Here is a 23,324-nt window from a genome sequence, read left to right as displayed (position 1 = left end):
TCCTTCCCATCTTTCTACCTTTCCTTTCACTTTCTTTCTTTCCTTTTAGTTTCTCTTATCATCTCCCTCTTCACTCCCTTCTTTTTCCAAGAAACATTTAGTGACTGTTTTGATCACAGTGAAGGGATTGTTGTTGTTGCTGTTGTTGTTTTTCAACTGCTGTACTTTAAATTTCAAATAACTTACCTTATTTCCTTTTGTAGGTTCTGGCTGATAGATTGTCGGCAAATCCAGGAATCTGTTACCTTTGCATCACAAGTGTATAGAGAAATTATCTGTGTACCATATATGGCCAAATTTGTTGTGTTTGCCAAGTCACATGACCCCATTGAAGCCAGGTTGAGATGTTTCTGCATGACTGATGATAAGGTGGATAAGACCCTTGAACAACAAGAAAATTTTGCTGAGGTGGCCAGAAGCAGGGATGTAGAGGTACTGTATTTACAAAAATAATTTGTATTGACATGGTGTTTATACCCTTACTAATATATTATATTTAAAATAGTATTTAATAAATAGAGCTATAAAAAAAAAAAAGACCAATCCACATTTTGATCAGTTAGAAGGTCAAGGTCCAAAATCAGCCATTCTTAACCTGTTTGCGTATAGGGACAGTCTCAGTGTGTATGAGTAGATAAAAGGACTCTGTTGAAGATTATTTTGGGAAAAATTATGAGTTATTGATAAAGTATATAACTGACTGTCATAGTTTAGATGTCTTTATCTTTCCTTGTTGTTTCTTATTATTGTTTAATAGTAAAGAAAGCAGTTGGGAAGTATATCCTTTGTGTAAATGTGAAAGTACCATATCCAGGACTTTTCTACATTACTTTTTCTTATTTTGGATTTTTTTTTTTTTACCAGTGGGCCTTTGGATTTTGAAGTCAAGTAACCTGATTCATTATGATGTCAAAAATTACCCAGTCAGAAATTTAAATGTGGGACTTAAAGAGATATTGGTTTTGGAGGGGTAACATGAAACTATTAGAAATGAAAACATTAAAACTGCCACCATGCATTTGAAGATTCCTGTAATTCCTATACCAGTAAGAAGAGGAAGGGGGTACTAACACCTGCTTTGTCACCGATAAGACAAAAATGTCAGTCAGCAATTTAAAGATTATATATGTGTATTTTAAGAATTTTCATGGTCCAAGTAGCATCACCACTTTTTTTATGTAAATAACACGTGATAATTATAGCTATTATACTATATGTTATTTTTCTCTGTTTTCATCAGGTACTAGAAGGAAAACCAATCTATGTTGATTGTTTTGGCAACCTGGTGCCATTAACCAAGAGTGGCCAACATCATATATTCAGTTTTTTTGCCTTTAAAGAAAACCGACTTCCTCTCTTTGTCAAGGTAATATATACATGAAATTTTGTAATGCCTTTTATTTAAGATCAAGTAAGGATTTGATTTCCTTTAGGAGGAGATAATATTTGCTTTTCAATGATTTCCAGTAATTTTTTTAAACCATATCTATGAAACTTTAAAGTCCTCTAAAACCAAACACTTTTATTTTTGAGGTTCAAATTCATAAGGCTGAGAATTAGGACAGATAGCCAATTCGTTATTTAGAAAAACTGGCCATTTTTCCCAAATTTTGAAAGAAGTCTCTTTCTTCTTTTTTACTATATTTCTTTTAAATATTTATGCTTAATTTTTAAAGATGCATGAATATCATTAATGTGGAGACCAAAAGAGTTCTAAGTGACAATATTTTGTAATAGAAGCTCTCAAAGGACCCAGGATCTCACTTAATCTAGTAAGAAATCATTCCAGATAGAGCTGTGAATTGGATATACTTTCAAAAATTCATCCAGCAAACATTTATGGAGACACTTCAGTACACCATGAATCTGTTGTCCCTGTTTAAGAATTTTAATCCAAGTTAGGAATTTGGCCTTAATGGACACACATTTCATTCTAGAGTCCAATTATAAAGAGGGACAAAAATGTGTGATGGAGAGATTCATGAAATTAAAAGGAAGTAATAATTCTGTTATCTATTTCTCCAGTCACTCATTTTTTTCTTATTTCTCAGTGTATTTCACTGTTCTAGAAGTCCTAATAATGTTCAATCCTCACAAGATAGAAGCTGGTCTCCATCAGTTTTTATTACACTGACTTTAGACTACTAATTCCAAACGGTTTGTCAGCAGTGACTTATTTTAATCCCTTATTATTTTCCAAGTATATGTCAGTACACCTCTTTTAACTTTTTAAAAAATCTATTAAGCTTTCCCCAGATCTCCTCTGAGTCTTTTGTTGTGCCATTTCTGGTTTGATTGTTTTGCCTGCTTAAAGATAAGTTCTGTAGATCATCACGTTAAGCTATAACTGCCGAGTGGTAATGGATCCATTTAACACAAATGGGTGTATAACTAAGCTAATACTTGGTATTGTTGATGTGCAAAAGTCATTCTATAAACAACCAAATACAGAAATGAGCAAAGGACTTAGACATTTCTCCAAAGAAGTTATATGGATGGCCAATAAGCATATGAAAAGATGCTCAACAGCTTAAGGAAATTCAAATTGAAACCACAATGAGATACCACTTTGTACCCATTAGGTTTGCCATTGTTAAAAAATGAAATAACTAACACATGTTGGCAAGGATGTGGAGAAATTGGAACCTTGATCATTGCTGGTGGGAATACAAAATGATGCAGCCACTGTGGAAAACAGTTTGATGATTCCTCAAAAATTTAAACATAGATTAGCATATGGTCCAGCAATTCAACTTCTAGGTGTATGGTGTATACCCAAGAGAACTGAAAGCAGGGACTCAAACAGTCACTTGCACAGCAGTGTTCATAAGAGCATTATTCACAACAGCCAAAAGGTGGAAACATCCCAAATATCCATTGACAGGTGAATGGATAAATGAAATATGGTATATACATACAAAGGAATATTATTCACCCACATAATAAGGGATGAAATTCTGATATAAGTTATAGCATGGTGGAACCTCGAGGATATATCCTAAGTGAAATTAGCCAGACACAAGGGGACAAATATTCAATGTTTCCACTTACATGAGGTACCTAGAGTGGTCACGTGCATAGAGTCAGAAAACAGGATGGTAGTTGCCAGGGGAGGGAGGCAAGGGAGGAATGGGAAGCTATTGTTTAATGCAAACAGGGTTTCAGTTTGTGAAGATGAAAAAGTTCCAAAGATGCATGGGGGTGATGGTTGGACAACCACGTGAATGTATTTAATGCCACTAAAAACTGTGTGTGTAAAAATGGTTGACATGGTAAGTTTTATATTATGTATATTTTAGCACAATTTTTTTAAAGAATGAAACTTTGATATATGTTGCAATATGATTGAACCTTGAAAATATTACGCTAGGTAAAATAACCTAGAATCAAAAGGATAACTCTATCCTTTGTATTGTATAACTGTCCATTCAAGGTACCTGGAAGAGGCAAACTGATAGAGACACAAAGTAGAATAGAGGTGACTGAGGGCTGGCAAAAGAGGAGAATGGGGAGTTCTTGCTTAATGGGTACAGAGTTTCTGTTTGGGATCATGGAAAATTCTGCATAGTAGTGATGATTGCACAAGTTTGTGAATGTGCTTAATGCCACTAAATTGAACACTTAAAAATGGTAAGTGTAAAAATGGACGTGGTAAATTTTATGTATATCTTACAGCAATTTTTTAAAAGCTGAATGATTTTTTTAAAGTCATTCTAAATGATAATAGCAAAAGAAAGGAACACCTCTAAATCCTTGGCATTATCAATGAATTTATTTCTTCCTGATTCTTTTGAGTATCCTCTAATTAAAATAAATTATATACATCATATCTGGGTGAAGCATGTATGCCTTTTTCCTTCAAGGTACGTGATACGACTCAGGAACCTTGCGGGCGACTATCATTTATGAAAGAGCCCAAATCCACAAGAGGCCTGGTGCATCAAGCTATTTGCAACTTAAACATCACCCTGCCAATTTATACAAAGGTATTGTCAAATCTGCTGTAGTGCACTTCAGTCTGTATAGGATTTAATTTTCAAATCCTTTAAAATAAATAAAAGCAAAAGCACTGAATGCAAGCACATATAACAGTCATTTTTAAAAGATGTTTATTTATTTATTTTGAGGGTTGGGGGGGTGGAGAGAGAGAGAGAATGAATGAATGAATGAATGAATGAATGAATGAATGAATGAATTCTAAGCAGCCTCCACGCTCAGTGTGGAGCCAGACACAGGACTCGATCTCACAACTGTGAGATCACAACCTGAACTGAAATCAAGAGTAGGACATTTAACTGACTGAGCCGCCCAGGCACTTCGCCAGATATTACTTTCTATTTAAACCTCTCACCATTACAGAATTCCTTGCTTACTCTGATCAAGTTGAAAATGACAACCGAATGAATTAAATGTCGGGGATAACTTTATTTGATTACTTAGAACAATTTTAACCAGTATCTTTTCCATAGAAAGCTCGCATGTGGCAGCCTATAGGGGGCTGCAGCAGGTCGTCAGAGTGTGTACTAGAGGTTGGGGTGGAGGCTGAGAAGTGGCAGGTGAGACTTGGAGGAGAAGTAGAAACACATTTAAAACCCTAAATCTTGACTCCACAAAAAAAGCATTTTCTACACTTCTTTTTAACCCATGATGGTCTATTCTTCTTAACCAGTTGTTCTTGTAAATAGAGATGAGTCACATAGAGAAAAGCTCATAGCATCATGTTTTAATATTGCAAATTCTGATTCTGTGATAAAAACGAAACATTATCTGTACATGTAAACTTACATGTTATTCCAGTAGTTAGAATAGAGCAATAGGTGTATCCATCCAAATGAGCATAATCTAATCTCACTCCAGTTGATACGAAATGTACTTTCAGTTTATAGATTTGTGAGTCACTGAAACAGAATGCCATATAAAAACCATAACAACATATATACTTCTGTGCAGTCCACCTGGGTGACATATAAAGATGAATGAACTTTGTCTCCAATTTCAGTGAGCTTCAATGTGCAATGAAAGAAAGAATTTGCTGTATTGTTACACTGTATTTCTAAGTCAGTACATATTATTAATGCTGTGATGGTCCAGGACAGCTTTCCATTTAGCAGCTCAAAGCAAAAAAGAAAATAATGCCGACATTATACACTTCAGATATACTTTAGAATTTAGTAGTTCCTTATTATAATAGAACTTCTAAATATTACCTGTATATTCAAAATATATTCACCGTATGTTTTTTTGTGGCTTTTAAGATTTTCAGCCAGCATCTGTAATGACTGGGATATTCATCATCATTTCTGTAGACATCGGCATCAAATCCATTAAATGTCAAGCCTTAAGGCTGCTAGTAACCTAGTATCTGAAATGAATATATTTATAATTTTAGTTCCTTTGACTAATAAATTAGAATATAATGTTGGTTCTTTTGCCTCTTGAATCTACAGACTTTGGCATTTAAATCAATCCTTTTTTAAATTTTTGTGCCTGTCTTCTATAAGCTCTTAGAAAAAAAAAAAAGTGTGCTGTCTGTATGCTTGCCTGTTGATGTTTGTTGGCAACATATTTAATCTTTTCTTTTCTTCTAAATCCTGTCTACTCTTTCTGCTCTTTTTTCTATCTTGCATGGCATCTTGGGGCGGCAAGGAATCAGAGTCAGATCAAGAACAGGAGGAAGAGGTAATTATATGACACTGTTGCTTGTTGATGGCTGTATTTGCTCTAACCATTAAGAAGAACATGTAGTTAACCTGTGCTCTAAGAAGGGTTATACAGTTGTTAGTAATTGAAGGGTCACGGTTTTTCTTAACCTCTCTGAGCCTCTGTCTTCTCATCTCATCTCGTAGACTCAATTCAAAGAATAGTAAAGTGTTCCCCTGTAAATTGTTACCCTGTCTCTGTGCAGTAATATATGTTTCCCTACCAACTACTGAAGGTCAGACTATTATTTCATTTCTCAAAGGTTGATCTGGAGATGTCTGGGGGTCAAAACTTGTTTTTAATGCTACTGAGACATTATTTGCCTTTTATTTCCCATATCTCCACAAGCTGTGGAGGAGTCTTCCGGGGGGACTGCATTACATATGATGATATCATCACTCTGACTCTGGCATATTGCTTGTGTATATTTGGGTTCTAGCATTTTCTCAGTTTTAATGCATGAAACAGATATTTACTTGTGTATATCAAACATAAACAGAAGTTCTTCAAGGTTCTCAGTCCCTTTTTAGGAGTGTAAAGGAGCCTTAGGACCACAAAGTTTGAGAACCACTGAGACCAAAAACTATAAGTTTTGAGTGTATAGCTCAACCATTAGCCTATAATATTATAATGCAGATCTCTACTAATGAGCATTTCTCATAAAATAGATTCTTTATTAAGTGCTCCATGTACCTCATTAGCACTAATGTCTCACAATTGCCCTGTGAGGGCTATGCTGTCATATCATAGATGCTATATCATAGGTGAAGAAAGCGAGTCTTAGAGAGGTTACCTTGAATAAAGAACCATTTGAATTAGACCTCTTCAGGCACATGTGTTTGTTTTCCTTATAAAGATTTGAAGGTGCCCAAACATTATCATAGAAATGAAAGAAATCATTGGGAAATACCTTCTCCTTTCCTATTTACATGCTGGTTCCTGTTTCTAAGATAGACAAATGCAGTTGTTAATAATTGCACATAAATGTTTTCAATAATACTAGTTTTATATTTTTAATGTTAGTCTGATGGATTTGGAATACAAAAACATAAAGAAAAATATAATAAATACTCTTGTACTCACCAGCCCAAAATGTAAGGCCTTTTCAGTGAAGAGGATCCCCCTGAATTCACTTTTCCTCCTACTCTGGCAGTGGAGCAGGACAAGAGGGGTGATTATAAACTCATGGTCCCACCATGTGTAACCATACACATAGTACACTGCAACAAGACTGATGTCATCCTTTCCCTCAACTGGAGAGTCACTCTTTTGGCTCACATATTCCGTTTCCCTCCTGCACTTGGTGCTTCTATCACCAGAGCTGTTCAAAATTGGACCTACACACCTTCTTAGAAGAGCAATGCAGTTTTAAAACCATTTTTTTAACATTTATTTGGGAGAGAGAGAGAGAGAGAGAGAGCGAGCGTGCACATGCGCGCGCCCAAGTGGGGGAGGGGCAGAGAGAGAGGGAGACACAGCATCTGAAGCAGGCTCCAGGCTCAGCTCAACTCCGGGCTGATGGCTCAGAGCCTGACGTGGGGCTTGACCCCACAAACTGTGAGATCATGACCTGAGCCGAAGTTGGACATTTAACCGACTGAGCCACCCAGGTGCCCCTCAAACCATTTTTGCTGTGTTTAAGTGAGTTTCTTGTGTTAGGTTTATGATTTCTCTATTGAGTATTCTCAGGAACTGTTCAGGGCAGTAGATCCAGTTTCCTGGATCCTTTTCAGGATTTGGAATTTTGGCTTGTAATTAATGATACTGAAACTACTTCTGTAGAATGTATTACCTGGCATGCTCTTTGTTCTTTCCTTCTTTTTCACAACTAAATTGACACTTACTGTCTAACCCCTATTTTGCACTTTTCCTGGCCCTTCACCTAATAAATATGTATTTCTAACATCAAACACACCCTGGATCACATCTTCCTAGGAATGACATGTTAAAAAGTACTTTCCACCTATAGTGCCTAGAAAGGAGATTTGTTTTTTCAAAGTTATGATAAGAATCCAGGAGACTCTCAGGAAGAACTGTAGCAAATTACTCTGACCTTCCTCTGGTTTATGGTGTCTCCCCATGGCTGTGATTATCAATAGGAGCTTACTTGCACATCAGGGGCTGTGAAACAAGATGCAATTTGTAACCATTCAATTTGTGTATCTTTTCTTTCAGATCGATATGACATCAGAAAAAAGTAAGATTTTAAATAAAATTGAATTTGTTTGAAAGCTGGCTACAATAAAGAGAAGCATGAATTAAGATGCAAGCTAGTTGCCATTACTAACCACTATAATTATTATATTTTTATATTGTCCTTATTAATCATTAATGTATATTTAGAAAAGCAGCTTGGCCAGTTAAATTACAAAAATATCTTAATGAGCTAATTAGCAGTAAAATGCAATTATTATTCATCTAAGCATTCACTTTCTTTTGATACCCCTGTTAACCCTGCTACTGCTGTTATGCTTGTTTAGAAACCCACCCTACCGTTTTTGTCCATTTGTTAGCATAACATTGTCATCTCATTTTTTTTTTTTAAGCACTGACATGACAGTATCACTTTTTATATCAAGCAACACTGACTTGGGCAGAGGGCTCATTATTTTTGTAGGCTACACCTGCAAAAGTGATACTGTCTTAATAGTTCTCAGCTAAAGCTAACCCTCCCCCCACCCCCACCACCTAGCACCTCTTACTGTGGTGAAGTGTAACTGACTTCTTTAGGACTGAGGTCTAACGGACTTTTGTGAAAACTTTCTGGGGAAGAAAAAAAAAGAACCAAGAATGCAAAGATCAAAAACTCCTGGATGAAATTATTAATCACAACAGTGTGCCATTATAGGGGTAACTTTAAATAATGGTGCAAATCCCAAACATAATTTAGTACAGACACAACTGGTTTTCACAGACCTTAAGAGAGCTGTCTTAGAACTCGTTTCGGGTTTGTAGCAATCCATTAACAGTTTAGTGTTTTGGCCTGTTTCTGGCTTCTTGTGTGGAAAAAGTTGAATTTTTCAGGTTTCTTTTTTGTTTTCATGCCCCAAATGGTTTAGGGAAAAAAATACCAATTTTTAACGTTTATTCATTTAAAAATTCATTTTTATTCACTGTATTTCAGGGTGCTAATTCCAAAAGGAGGAAACATAGAACCATGTTTAATGACCACTAGATATGGTCATCTGACCCTGTGCAATGATCTGGGGTTTTTTGGGGGTTTTTTGGTTTTGTTTTGTTTTTTTTTTTGAAGACTTAGTACAATGTAAATTACAACTAAGTTATTGGAATACTTTTGATTGAGTCTCTTTGCTCTTATATTAAATTGACATTCAGGACTAGATTATTTGAAATTCTGAATGTTTTCATTGGCTTATACTTGAGTAAATTTACATCAATATAAATTATTTTAATATATCATTATATATGCATATTCACAGAGTATGTCTCCTCAACAAGTACTGATTCTCTCAAGGCACTTTTATTTGTTAAAAAAGTGACATTATTATTGCATTAATTAACTCCTTTTCTTAAAAAGAGATTTTGTTTTATTATCTTGCTTTCTTCTTCAGCGCTACTAGGTTTATTTAAATGGCCTTTCTTTTGTTCCTTGAATGCTAGCTGGTAGAAGTTAAAATTTAATACAATCCCCACCCCCCCCCACCCCCACCGCTGAGTCATTTAAAAAAGAAAAAAAAGTTACTGTGTTGCTATGATGACCCAGATTCTAGGTGTTATAAATATATTTTAAAGCTTAAATATAGACTCGTGTTTGGTTTTCTTTTAGTTTAAAGACAATCATTAAATGATCTTCATCTAGGTGTAAAATTATCTCTAAAGAAGGGTTCTATTGAAGAGACACTTTCCCAGTTCTTTTCAAGAGCAAATCCTAAACGAGTTTGAGTTTTCCTTTTTTGCTGTGAATGGGTGCAGGTCCCCACTACCTATACCTCAAATATAAGACACTCAGCGCCTTAGGTACAGACTTGTGTGGAATTAAATATGCCTCACCACAGTAACGTTTTACATACTTGTTCTAATTTCCAACCCATCCTCCTGCCCGTGCATTTCAGCAAGGCCACCTTGGCCACCAGTTTTCCTCCACCTTTGCTTTGCATGGAAATAACTTGGCTTACATAAACTGTGCGTGTGTCCTGTGTGACTGTCTCTGATTTGGATTGCCATGCATCACATTTTAACTTTGGACTCACATATATGTTTAATCACAGTTGTTGTTTGGTTGTTTTCTTGTTTTCCTTTCCTTTCCTTTTTTCCCTCCTTGGTCTGTCCGTTATGTGTCTAAACCAGGAGGTTGCTCCAAGGAAAGGACCATGCCTCTTAGCACCAGACCATTTGTTTCATTGTTAGGTGTGAATTTCCCTTAGATGAAATGCCGGTTTGCAGCTGATTCAGACATCTTCAATATAGTCATTGTATATTGGCAGAACAAAACATACTGAATTCCAGATTTTTTATATGATTAAAAAACACATATACATCATTAGAAGGCATTCTGAGTTTGCTACTACTGGCTTTCTCCTAGAGGAAATTAACTTTCTGCAATTTCTAATGCTTTTTTCCTTTTTTTCCCATGTTTATATTTTTTTCAACATTGATCTGTAACATCTGAACAATCTTGAGATACCTCTGTGTAATTTCACTGCGTTCGTTCTTTGTTGTGATCTGTGATGGTGTGTGTGTGTGTGTGTGTGTGTGTGTGTGTGTCTGTCTTGGCTATTTGTTACAGCTTTGTTGTATGTGTGAATGTGCTACAAGTGAGAAAATTAAGCAAGTTATTTCCTGCTCATTTTTCCTTTTCAGTTTTTTTTCCGTTAGCCTTGCTTTGCTTTTGTATCCTGAGACCTTGTGGATCCACCATTCCCAGCCCATTTTGTTGTCCCTCCCGCCACAACAGGAAAAGACACTGTGTTGTTTCAGTCCTGATTACATTTGCCAATATATTTTTTGATTTCCATTTTACTTTCAATGTTTTTCATTCACATCAAAGATGATGAGACAGAATCTACAGAAACATCTGTCCTGAAAAGTCATCTGGTTAATGAAGTTCCTGTCCTAGCCAGTCCGGACTTGCTCTCTGAAGTTTCTGAGATGAAACAAGATTTGATCAAAATGACCGCCATCTTGACCACAGATGTGTCTGATAGGGCAGGTTCTATCAAAGTGAAGGAGCTGGTGAAGGCTGCTGAGGAAGAGCCAGGAGAGCCTTTTGAAATTGTTGAAAGAGTTAAAGAGGACTTAGAGAAAGTGAATGAAATCCTGAGAAGTGGAACCTGCACGAGAGATGAAGGCAGTGTGCCGAGGTCTCAGTCGGAGAGAGAATTAGTGGAAGAGGAATGGGTAATTGTCAGTGATGAGGAAATAGAGGAGGCTAAGCTAAAGGCACCCTTAGAAATCACCGAATACCCGTGTGTAGAAGTTAGGATAGATAAAGAGGGTGACGTAAAAGTAGAGAAAGACTCAACTGGGCTAGTGAACTACCTTACTGAGGATCTAAAGTCGTATGTGTCTCCTCATGAAAAGAAACAGCAGACAGCTCAAGAGATAGCAGGGGAGAAATGTGAGGCCCTGGCTGTGGGCAGGGGCTCTGAAAATGAAGAGAAAGACACACCCCCCGGTGAGACACAGAGTGCACAGAAACAACACAAACCAAGCCTGGGCATAAAGAAGCCAGTGAGAAGGAAATTAAAAGAAAAACAGAAACAAAAAGAGGAAAGCGTACAAGGTAGTACAGAAAAAAGTGAACTTAAAAAATGTAGTTCCGAAGAGTCATTAGATGAAGACACTGGTTTAGCCCCTGAGCCGCTTCCCACCGTAAAGGCCACTTCACCTTTGATAGAAGAGACTCCCATTGGTTCCATAAAGGACAAAGTAAAGGCCCTTCAGAAACGAGTGGAAGATGAACAAAAAGGTCGAAGCAAGTTGCCTGTCCGCGTCAAAGGCAAAGAGGATGTGCCAAAAAAGATAACCCACAGGACACATCCAGCTGTATCACCCTCTCCGAAGTCAGAGAGGCATGGACCAGCATCACCCTCTTCTAAAACAGAAAGACACTCTTCTCTTTCTGCCTCTACAAAAACTGAAAGGCATCCTCCAATATTACCATCAAGTAAAACTGAGAAACACTCCCCTGTGTCTCCCTCTGCAAAAACTGAAAGGCACTCACCTGTGTCATCATCAAGTAAAACTGAGAAACACTCACCTGTGTCACCCTCGACAAAAACTGAAAGACACTCCCCTGTGTCATCTACAAAAACAGAGAGACACCCACCTGTTTCACCTTCAGGTAAAATGGACAAACGCCCACCTGTATCGCCTTCTGGGAGAACAGAGAAACATGCCCCAGTATCACCCGGGAGAACAGAAAAACGCTTGCCTGTATCACCAGCTGGAAGAATGGAAAAGCATCCACCTGTATCAACCTCTGGGAAAACTGAGAAACACTTGCCTGTGTCGCCTTCTGGGAAAACAGAAAAGCAACCACCTGTATCCCCCACCTCAAAAACAGAAAGAATCGAGGAGACCATGTCTGTTCGGGAGTTGATGAAGGCTTTCCAGTCAGGTCAGGACCCATCTAAACATAAGACTGGACTCTTTGAGCACAAATCCGCAAAACAAAAGCAGCCACAAGAAAAAGGCAAAGTTCGGGTAGAAAAAGAAAAGGGGCAGATGCCAACCCAGAGAGAAACACAGAAAACAGAGAGTCACACAGTCAAACGAGGTCAGAGATTTGTGGTAACGGGAGTTACCGAATCCAAAAGAGCGGTCCGTGCTTCCTCCATAGGGCTTAAGAGAGAAGAGGTAGCTGTAGAGAAGGAGAAAGTTCTTGGCCACAAAACACCTGAACCTGTTCAGTCAGCACCAGAAGAAGAAAGCCATAAAGAGAGCGAAGTCCCCAAAGAAAAGCTGGCTGATGAACAGGGAGACCTGGATCTCCAGATCAGCCCAGACAGGAAGACCTCCACTGACTTTTCTGATGTCATTAAGCAAGAATTGGAAGACAATGACAAATACCAACAGTTCCGAATGAGTGAGGAGACTGAAGAAGTACAGCTTCACCTAGACCAAGTGCTCACTAGTCCTTTCAATACAACATTTCCACTAGATTACATGAAAGATGAATTTCTTCCAGCTCTGTCTTTACAAAGTGGTGCTTTGGATGGCAGTTCTGAGAGCCTAAAGCCTGAAGGGGTGGCAGGTTCTCCATGTGGCAGCCTGATGGAAGGGACCCCTCAGATTAGTTCAGAAGAAAGCTACAAGCACGAGGGCCTAGCAGAGACCCCTGAGACAAGCCCAGAAAGCCTTTCTTTCTCACCAAAGAAAAATGAGGAGCAAATTGGGGAAATAAGCGAACCTACCAAGTTAGAAGCACCAACAGAAATTCGTTCTGAAAAAGAACATCCCTCAATAAAAGACATTACTGATGGTTCTGAAGAGCAAGGTGCTCTAGTCACTGAAGGCACAGAGCCCTCAGCTGAGTGTTTGCTGAAGGAGACCACCCTAGAGCCTTCCAAAGACACACGCCCCAAACAAGAAGATGATTCCCTTGGCAGCTGTAGTGTGTTAGCAAAAGAAACACCCAAAGAATTGCCTGAGGAAGCATCCTCTGATGAGGGTCAACTTACATATGGTGGTTCAGCCCACAAGACACAAACTGATACTGAAGCTCAGAAATCCACAACCACCGAGCCCTCAGATGAGACCAAGTCCTCTCCACTGCCTGATGCTTCTGTAAAGACAGGCACAGGGGCTGAATCAAAGCCCCAGGGAGTAGCTAGAAGTCCCCAAGGGTTAGAACTTGCACTCCCTAGCCGAGATAGTGAGGTCCTCAGCCCTGGTGCTGATGAATCATTTGCAGTGAGCCACAGAGACTCCCTGGAAGCCAGCCCTGTGCTAGAGGATAACTCCTCACACAAAACTCCAGATTCTCTGGAGCCAAGTCCTCTGAAAGAATCCCCTTGCCGTGACTCTCTTGAAAGCAGTCCTGTGGAACCAAAGATGAAGGCTGGAGTTCTCCCAAGTCACTTTCCTCTTCCTGCAGCCGTAGCCAAAACAGAAATCTTCACGGAAGTGGCCTCGATGCGGTCCCGGCTGCTCCGAGACCCAGACGGCAGTGCTGAAGACGACAGTCTTGAGCAGACATCACTGGTAGAGAGCTCAGGGAAGAGCCCCCTTTCTCCTGACACCCCCAGCTCTGAAGAAATTAGCTATGAGGTTACACCCAAAGCCACAGATACAAGCACACCCAAACCAGCTGTAATTCATGAATGTGCAGAGGAGGATGACTTGGAAAATGGGGAGAAAAAGAGATTCACACCTGAAGAGGAAATGTTTAAAATGGTAACCAAAGTCAAAACATTTGATGAACTTGAACAAGAAGCAAAGCAGAAAAGGGACTACAGAAAAGAACCCAAGCAAGAAGAATCTTCTTCATCCTCTGACCCAGATGCTGACTGTTTAGCAGGTGTGGATGAACCAAAACATATGGAGAGTGTAGAGGATGAAAGCAATGTCCCTGTGGTAGTAACATCAGAGAGCAGAAAGGCCTCTTCCTCCTCAGAAAGTGAACCTGAATTGGCACAGCTGAAACAAGGTGCTGACTCAGGCCTCATACCAGAGCCAGTTATTCGAGTGCAGCCTCCTTCCCCACTTCCATCCAGCATAGACTCCAATTCTAGTCCTGAAGAAGTACAGTTTCAACCTATTGTTTCCAAACAATATACTTTCAAGATGAATGAAGATACTCAGGAAGAATCAGGTAAATCAGAGGAAGAAAAAGATCATGAACCCCACATACCTGAAGACAGTCATACCATTTCTTCCAGTGGCTCAGATACATCTTATGATGATCTGAACAGATGTGCTGATCAACCAGAAGTCTGTGATGGCCGTGGGTGTGAGGCTGGGAGTCCTAGCGGCTCAGTAACTCCTGTATCTTCAGGTCTCCGCAGCCCCACTGGAGGAGAAATCAATGAGCAGCTAGTTATCCATAAAGAATCATTACCTCTCCAAGACACTGATGACAAAAACACAGAAGGAGAAGAGCTTAATGTTTCTAGAGTGGAATCTCTACAAGTAGATTACCCCAGTGAAAGCTCTTCATCTTTGTCCTCTTTTCCTCATTGTCCAGCATCTGAAGGAAAAGAATTAGATGAAGACATTGCCTCTCCATCTTCTTCAAAAATGGAAGACACCAAAACTGACCAAGAATTTGAGAACTCACCAAAGGACTATTCCACTCAAGACTCGTCGATTACTACTCAAACCGATAAATTGTCCATGGATGTTCCTGTGTCTGACCCAGCTGAGACTGATGAAATCTACGATCCTCAAATAATAAGCCCTTATGAAAATGTTCCTTCCCAATCTTTTTTCTCCAGTGAAGAAAGCAAAACCCAAACAGATGCAGGACACACAAGTTTTCACTCTTCTGAAGTGTATTCTGTTCCCATCAAATCCTCTGTTGAAGATGTAGTGGTAACAAGCTCCTCCAGTGGAACTATTTCAAGTGAAGAATCTAATTTTGAGAACCAAAATATGGAAAAAGAATCCAAACAAGAAAGCACCTTGTGGGAACCGCAATCAGAGAAAGGCCCCTCATCTTTAGAGCCTTCTATACCAAATACAGCAGCAGTCGTTGGTGAACAAATTAGCAAAGTCATCATCACAAAAACCGATGTGGATTCTGATTCCTGGAGTGAAATCCGTGAGGATGATGAAGCCTTTGAAGCTCGAGTGAAAGAGGAAGAGCAGAAGATATTTGGTTTGATGGTAGACAGACAGTCACAGGGCACCACCCCTGACACCACTCCTGCAAGGACCCCAACTGAAGAGGGGACTCCAACCAGTGAGCAAAATCCATTTCTCTTTCAGGAAGGAAAATTGTTTGAGATGACCCGAAGTGGTGCCATTGATATGACCAAAAGGTCCTATGCAGATGAAAGTTTTCACTTTTTCCAAATTGGGCAAGAATCCAGGGAAGAGACTCTCTCTGAAGACATGAAAGAAGGGAGTCCTGCGGCTGAGCCCCCACAACGGGAGACATCAGCTGAGTCACTAGCTCTCTCGGAATCAAAAGAAACAGTGAGTGATGAAGCAGACTTACTTCCAGATGACCTGAGTGAGGAAGTAGAGGAAATACCTGCTTCAGATGTTCAACTTAACTCCCACATGGGGAATTCAGCCTCCACTGAAATATCAACAGAAGAGGCTCCTTCTGCAGGAGCCAAGGACCTCCCCACCATGCATATGGGGGATATGCCTCCTAAGTCCAGTGTGAAACGTACATCTTGCCATGACTCCCCTGAACCAGTCATACAAGTTCAGTTAGATTTTTCCACAGTTACTAGGTCTGTGTATTCAGATCGGGATGATGATTCTCCTGATTCTTCCCCAGAGGAACAGAAATCAGTAATTGAAATCCCTACTGCACCCATGGAGAATGTGCCTTCTACTGAAAGCAAATCCAAAATTCCTGTAAGGACTATACCCACGTCAGCCACAGAGCCTCCATCTGTGGAGTATGAGAATTCCCTTTCTGAAGATTTTTTACCCAGCCTGGATGAGGAAAGTAAAGAGGATGAAACGAAACCAAAGTCTAAAATCCCTGTGAAAGCACCTGTCCAAAGAGTAGAGCAGCAGCTTTCGCATCTAGATTCATGTCTTCAGAAAACAGTGGCTCCTCAGGGTCAGGACATGACAAGCAGAGCACCAGATAGTAGAAGCAAATCTGAATCTGATGCCAGTCCTTTGGACTCAAAGACCAAATGTCCAGTAAAAACTGAAAGTTACACTGAGGCAGAAACAGAAAGCAGAGAGAGGGCAGAGGAGCTTGAGTTAGAATCAGAAGAGGGGGCCGCAAGACCAAAGATATTTACATCCCGATTGCCAGTTAAGAGCAAAAGCACCACATCTTCCTGCAAGGGGGCCGTGAGCCCCACAAAAGAAAGTAAGGAGCATTTCTTTGACCTTTATAGGAACTCCATAGAATTCTTTGAGGAGATTAGTGACGAGGCTTCAAAGTTAGTAGACAGACTTACCCAGTCAGAAAGGGAACAAGAATTAGTGTCAGATGATGAAAGTAGTAGTGCCCTGGAAGTTTCAGTAATTGAAAATCTGCCACCTGTTGAGAACGAGCATTCAATTCCTGAGGACATCTTTGACACAAGGCCCATTTGGGATGAGTCCATTGAGACTCTGATTGAACGCATCCCTGATGAAAATGGCCATGACCATGCTGAAGGTATTTGCCAGCCACTGGGATTCCCTGTGCTACGCATGTCATAAATTTTATATAGTTTTTTGTATATCTTTTATTTGGTGATTTGTGTCTCATTTTCTTTAAGCTTTCTGTAGTGGTTACTGCGTTTGTGTAAGCCCTTTGTGTTTTGTGCTTTCTCTGTGTACTTTTGTCTATGAAAACAATCTCAAGATTGAGTAATGAGAATGCTTATGGAAAACATAAACATGATAAACAGGCAATGGTGATCTTGCCTTTCTCGAGCCGCTGCACGTGAGGCCATGCAAGCTTTGAGTTTTGTTGCTCTGAAGTCCCAGGCTTAGCCTCAAATTAAGCACTTTGGCTTTTGCACATGAATATATTGGGGTTTGTTTCATATGGTAAGGATTCGTTGCTTTTTCTTCTTACCCTTAAATACTTTAAAATAATCTGTACTTAATAATTCTATAATCATTAGGAAGCCATTTGCCCAAGAAGATTTCACATTACCCCAAAATTCCAGTTGTTGTGGATCTGTTTTTGATTCAAAAGGTTGGATTTCAGATACCATTGGTAAACACTTTAAGCAAACAAATATAAGGTAAAAATGTACTTTTTGTTTTAGTAGTAGGTGAATGAAGAATCTACTCTTATCAGATAAAGCAGACAACAAAAACTCAAACTTTGCATGATTTAAGTGACTGTGAGAGAGGATGATGGCCCTTTGAATTATAAAAAAGGAAACCATAGATGGCTTTGAGAAGTAGCCTCTGGTCTTCCAGTATCTCTACAATAAAGACTATTATTCTTAAGTTTGTGTTATGAGAAAATGTCATGATGCCTAAAATGCTGCCCGTTAATTAATTGAGGTTAAAAAATGAATGGGAAAATTACAATTTGTGGAAGTACTATATATATATATAGCTTACTTAGTAGTAAGCAGACAAAAATTTCACAAAAGACATAGGTACCTATTGAAACAACAGACACACATACATGTGCTTTTATCTTCCCTTCTTCCAAGGTCACCAGGACCAAGGAAGATGTTGTTTCTGGCCACACTGAAAAAACACAGGATGGCCTGATTAACCCATGATCTGTGTCTCTTATGAATCTTGGATGTCATTTCTTTCAGACATGACCTGGAAGCGATCTGTGCTACCACAGGCAATAGTGGAGGTCCTAACTAGTTACTCCACTTCTGCATCCCATTTATGATTTTTCTGTTGTTTGATGAACAAGATGATTGTCTTCCGGTGGGCAGTATCTTCTTAGATAATTTAAAAAGAAAGTCCTAAAATTAATTACTAGAAATCATTGACTTCTACAATATGTCCAGTGGCTAGTCTTGATTAAAGAGATATGGAAGCAGTTGGTTTTCATGATTTATAATTACATTTATTCCCCATTCCATTCCAGAAATCAGGCAAACACATAACTTAAAATGATTTAAAATATGATAGCTAATTTGTGCTGTTATCAAATATTTGGACAAGTGACTTCCTTTTTTTGATGATCAGTACTATGGTTGCTCTCCTGTCATAGACAACCTTTGGCCATTCTGTTTTTGACCTTCTATAGATCAACAGGATGAGCAGGAACGGATCGAGGAAAGGCTGGCTTATATTGCTGATCACCTTGGCTTCAGCTGGACAGGTAAAATGAGTGTGACACACTTTTTCACCAAAATTTGCTTCACTTAAATAACAGTGGCATCAGCCATGTGTTGTTAACAATGAACAAGTTGTGTGTTTTGTTTCTTTCCTTGAGGAAGACTGTGGAATAGTGAAAAGAATAATAAACTATGAACTAGAAAATCCAGGCTCTGCATTAACTCACTGTGTGAACCAGGGCAGGCCTTTTATTATCTCTGGAATTTAGAAAAATAATACTTTCTTTTTTGTTTATTTCAAGTTTTTATTTAAATTCTACTTAACATATAGTGTAATATTGGTTTCAAGAGTAGAACTTAGTGATTAATCGTTTACATACAACACCCAGTGTTCATCACAAGTGCCCTCCTTAATGCTCATCTTCCATTTAGCCCATCCCCTCAGCCACCTCCCCTCCAGCAACCTTCAGTTCTCTAGAGTTAAGAGTCTCTTATGGTTTGCTTCCCTCTCTTTTTTTCTTCCCCTTCCCCTATGCTCATCTGTTTTGTTCCTTAAATTCTACATATGAGTGAAATCATATGGTATTCGTCTTTCTCTGACAGACTTGTTTTGCTTAGTATAGTACACTCTAGCTCCATCCACGCCATTGCAAATGGTATACACACACCACAACTTTATCCATTCATCAGTCGATGGACATGTCGACTCGTTCCATAATTTGCCTGTTGTTGCTAATGCTGTTGTAAACATCAGGGTGCATGTGCTCCTTTGAATCAGCATTTTTGCATCCTTAGGATAAATACCTAATAGTGCAATTGCTGGGTCATAGGGTACTTCTATTTGTAACTTTTTGAGGAACTTCCATATCGTTTTCCAGAGTGGCTGCACCAGTTTGCATTCTCACCAACAGTGTAAGAGGGTTCTCCTTTCTCCACATTCTCTTCAACATCTGTTATTTCCTGTGTTATTAATTTTAGCCATTCTGACAGATGGGAAGTTTAAATTTGTATTTCTTTGATAATAAGTGACATTGAGCATCTTTTCATGTGTCTGTTAGCCATCTGTGTGTCTTCTTTGGAAAAATGTCTAGTCATGTCCTCTGCCCATTTCTTAACTGGATTATTTGTTTTTTGGGTGTTGAGTTTGATAAGTTCTTTATAGATTTTGGATACTAATGCTTTATCAGATATTTCATTTGCAAATATCTTCTCCCATTCTGTAGGTTGCCTCTTAGTTTTGTTGATTGTTTCCTTTGCTGTGCAGAAATGATGAAGTCCCAATAATTCATTGAAAAATAGAACTTTAAATTAGGAGATTTGAGAATATGCTACATGTCACCATCCTCCTTTGGGAGCTATGGATACCTAAACTTTGGGGAGATGACTGTGTTTCAAAATCATTGTGAGATGTAATTGTCATAAAATTTGGTTGGAGATGTAACCCAGGGTTCCCTATTTTAGATACCTTATATTAGATATCTCCATTGTAAACAGTACTAAAATTTGTTTTGGATGCCTGTTGAAATACATATGAATAAGATATTTAACTAATTTTCTGAGAGATTAGGATATTTAAGCATAAAAGCTATAATGTATGTTAAATAATTTTTTAAAGGAAAGTGAATTATGAAATCAGTATGATGCATAGAATTCCGTAAAACCTGTAACAAAGGTAATTGATAACAAAACAGAAAGAATAGTCATGTCCTCACTTTTAAACATTTTAAAGCAATTGTTAATGATAATCAGATTTATTTAATTGAGCGATTTAGGGAAAGGAAGGACATCAAAATATCCATGATTGACAAATAGGTAACATTCAGAATTACTTTGTTTTTTAAATAAGTGTGTTTGTGTATAAAGTGTAGTATCTGTATACTTGTTGAAAATTCAAGCCCCACAACTATACAGAATGGTATAAAATGAAAAGTAAGTAAGTTTTTCACACCTACATCTGGTCTTCTAACACCATGCCTCAAAAGTAACTGCTTACACTTTCTCATGTATTCCAAAAAATATACAATACCCACATCTATGTCTGTTATTTAAAAGTAAGCACAATTTTCCCCAGTAATATTCCTTGTAAATATTCCATCAGGGTAAACATATCTATTCATTCTTTGAAATGACTATTTAATTTTTACTGTATGGAAGTATCATACTTACCAGTGGCCTTTATTGCTGGACATTTAGGTTGTTTCCTGTTAATGACAAATATCCTAGTGCAATGGTGTATTTTCATGAGTATCTCTACAGGGCACATTACTAGAAGTAGAATTGAATATCTGGATAAAGGGTATGTATATTTTTAATTTTGAAAGATATCGGCAAACTGCCCTCCAAAGAAGACACTCATTTACACTCACTCACTCACACCACAATGTATAAGTGTCCAAATACAGTGATAGTGGTAGACTTTAAAGGAAAAATTTGTGGCTTTTCCCCTAGGTCAGTTAATGCTTCCCAGACCTTTTATTCATGTGACATCCAATCAAAGGAGTTTAGCCATCCACCATAATATAACCACAGCCAGTATTTATCCAAGTATCCAGAAATAGGATTTATAGTACTTAAAACATTGCCTAATGATGATTAAAAGTGAGAAACAGTCTATAACTCCTATTTTTAGTAATTTATTTTTCATTATCTTGGTTAAGAGTATAGGCCTGTATGAATGGTCTCTTCTGCATTTTGGAATTAATTGAGCCTGAATTATACATATTTGTATCAACAGTTGCCTCAAACTTAGTGATTCCACAATGAAAGTTATCGATTCTATATCCAGTTTTAATAAAATCCACAATTAGTGCTAGAAGAACAAAGACCTGTTGAGAGTCACTTCTAATACATAGGGGAGAAAATGAACCCTATTACAGCAATACAAAGAATACATCACTTACAAAATCACAAGGCAAGGTGTTAGAGACTCAAATGTTGAAGTTACTGTATTTAGAGTAATATTTTCTTGTCTAGAATTAGCAAGAGAACTGGATTTCACTGAGGAGCAAATTCATCAAATTCGAATTGAGAATCCTAACTCCCTCCAAGACCAGAGTCATGCGCTATTGAAGTACTGGCTGGAAAGGGATGGGAAACATGCTACAGGTAGGTGGGAAACTGTATGTAAAAAGCATTAGGCTAAAGGTTGGGGTATATGTCTTATTCAACAAGCCCTCTCTTGCATATTCAGTAAAATAATAACAAATGCCATCAATCTGAAGTGCTACTGTAAGCAAATGAGAACAAGCTATGATATTTCTAAAATATGCATGTTGCATAAAAATTCTTATATTCCCGTGAACAATGTCAGAGGAAACACTGGCTGCTAACAGGAACATTATGAAAGTCCTAAAATTTTCTAAATATTGAGACTGGACACAGTTACTTTATTTGTCATTGTTTTATTGGTAGTATTATTACCTTTACTCCTAAATAACTTACATGACAGAAAGATGTCAGGTAGATATTCTTTATAATGATTTATGTATAATATTCTGACCACATCAAATAAAATGAGAAGTGATAAAGACCATTACTTCCTCTCATTCTTCAGCTAAATTTGCTACTTCCTCTAACGCCTCTCTGAAGATCTACCTACAGACCTCCCTTACAAACATCCAGTCTACATTTATCTTTCCTTCTCTTACCATTCTTCTAGGTAGGATTGCCAGATTTTGCAAATAAAAATAAAGGGCTTCCAGTTAAATTTCAAAGAGGCTACAGATAATTTTTTTAGTATAAGTATACCCCCTGCAATATTTGGGATATACTTATATTAAATTTTTTTTAATCTGAAATTTAAATTTGACAGGATATCCTATATATTATCTGGCAACTCTACTTTTAGGGCTTTTGCCTATGCTTTCCCCCACTATTTTATGCATACTTCCTTTCTATTTGCTTTTTTTTTTTTTTTTTTACAAAGACCTTTAGTTGGGCTTTGTTTCCTGTACAGATATAAAAATTTTAGTAAGGCAACTAAATGAAAGAGATTTTCAAAAGAGTACCCCTCAGATATTATAAATGTTTTTCTGTTTTTTTTTCTCTAATATCCCAGATACAAGTCTCATTGAATGTCTCACCAAGATCAACCGAATGGATATTGTTCATCTCATGGAGGCCAGCACAGAGCCTCTCCAGGAGCGCATCAGTCATAGCTATGCAGAAATTGAACAGACAATTGCACTGGATCATAGTGAAGGTCAAACAATCTGTGTGTGTGGGTGTGTGGTGTATGTATGACTAATTCAGGTGACTGGAACAAATCTTCCTTCTTTTTTTAAAGGGTGGTCTATGAACTCTGGTGATTACATATTTTTCTCATTTTATAGGTACCTTCATACTGTTCATTCTTTGTTATTTCACCTTTGTTCCAACCATTTTGGACTGCTATAACACAATGCCATAAACTGGGTGGCTTAAATAAGAGAAATTTATTTCTCACAGTTCTAGAGAGTGGAAGTCAGAGATCAGGATGACAGCACAGACAGGTTCTGGTGAGGACCCTCCTTTGGGTTGCAGATGGTTGCCTTCTTGCTGTGTCCTCACCTGGGGGAAAGAGAACTAGCTAGTTCTCTGACGTCTTCTTATAAGGGCACAAGTCCCAGTCGTGAAGGCTCTACCCTCATGATCTAAGTACCTCCTAAAGGCATCACCTCTAAATATTATCACATTGGGATTAGGGTTTCATCAGATGATTTTAAGGGGATACAAATACTCAGTTCATAACAACACGGATGACCTATCCAATGCCCTTTCCTTGGATCCTTGGTGGTA

The 23,324-nt window shown here is 38.2% G+C and overlaps 1 protein-coding gene across 2 annotated transcripts in view; it reads left to right on the top strand.

The window, feature by feature from the left end:
• ANK2 (ankyrin 2) overlaps window positions 1-23,324 on the top strand; it is a 244,114-nt gene that overhangs the window by 204,504 nt on the left and 16,286 nt on the right. For both annotated transcript variants that reach the window (XM_042935661.1, XM_042935662.1), the window contains 9 exons: window positions 204-432; window positions 1,241-1,366; window positions 3,864-3,986; window positions 5,647-5,679; window positions 7,876-7,897; window positions 10,709-16,960; window positions 18,518-18,592; window positions 21,522-21,653; window positions 22,606-22,749. In XM_042935661.1, the coding sequence (XP_042791595.1) occupies window positions 204-432; window positions 1,241-1,366; window positions 3,864-3,986; window positions 5,647-5,679; window positions 7,876-7,897; window positions 10,709-16,960; window positions 18,518-18,592; window positions 21,522-21,653; window positions 22,606-22,749 (7,136 nt within the window). The remainder of the gene's footprint in view (window positions 1-203; window positions 433-1,240; window positions 1,367-3,863; window positions 3,987-5,646; window positions 5,680-7,875; window positions 7,898-10,708; window positions 16,961-18,517; window positions 18,593-21,521; window positions 21,654-22,605; window positions 22,750-23,324) is intronic.

Source organism: Panthera leo, chromosome B1 (genome assembly GCF_018350215.1).
Source record: "Panthera leo isolate Ple1 chromosome B1, P.leo_Ple1_pat1.1, whole genome shotgun sequence".
NCBI classification, from domain to species: Eukaryota; Metazoa; Chordata; class Mammalia; order Carnivora; family Felidae; genus Panthera; species Panthera leo.
Note: the sequence above shows the minus strand (reverse complement) of the source record. Positions and strands in the feature narration are given on the sequence as shown.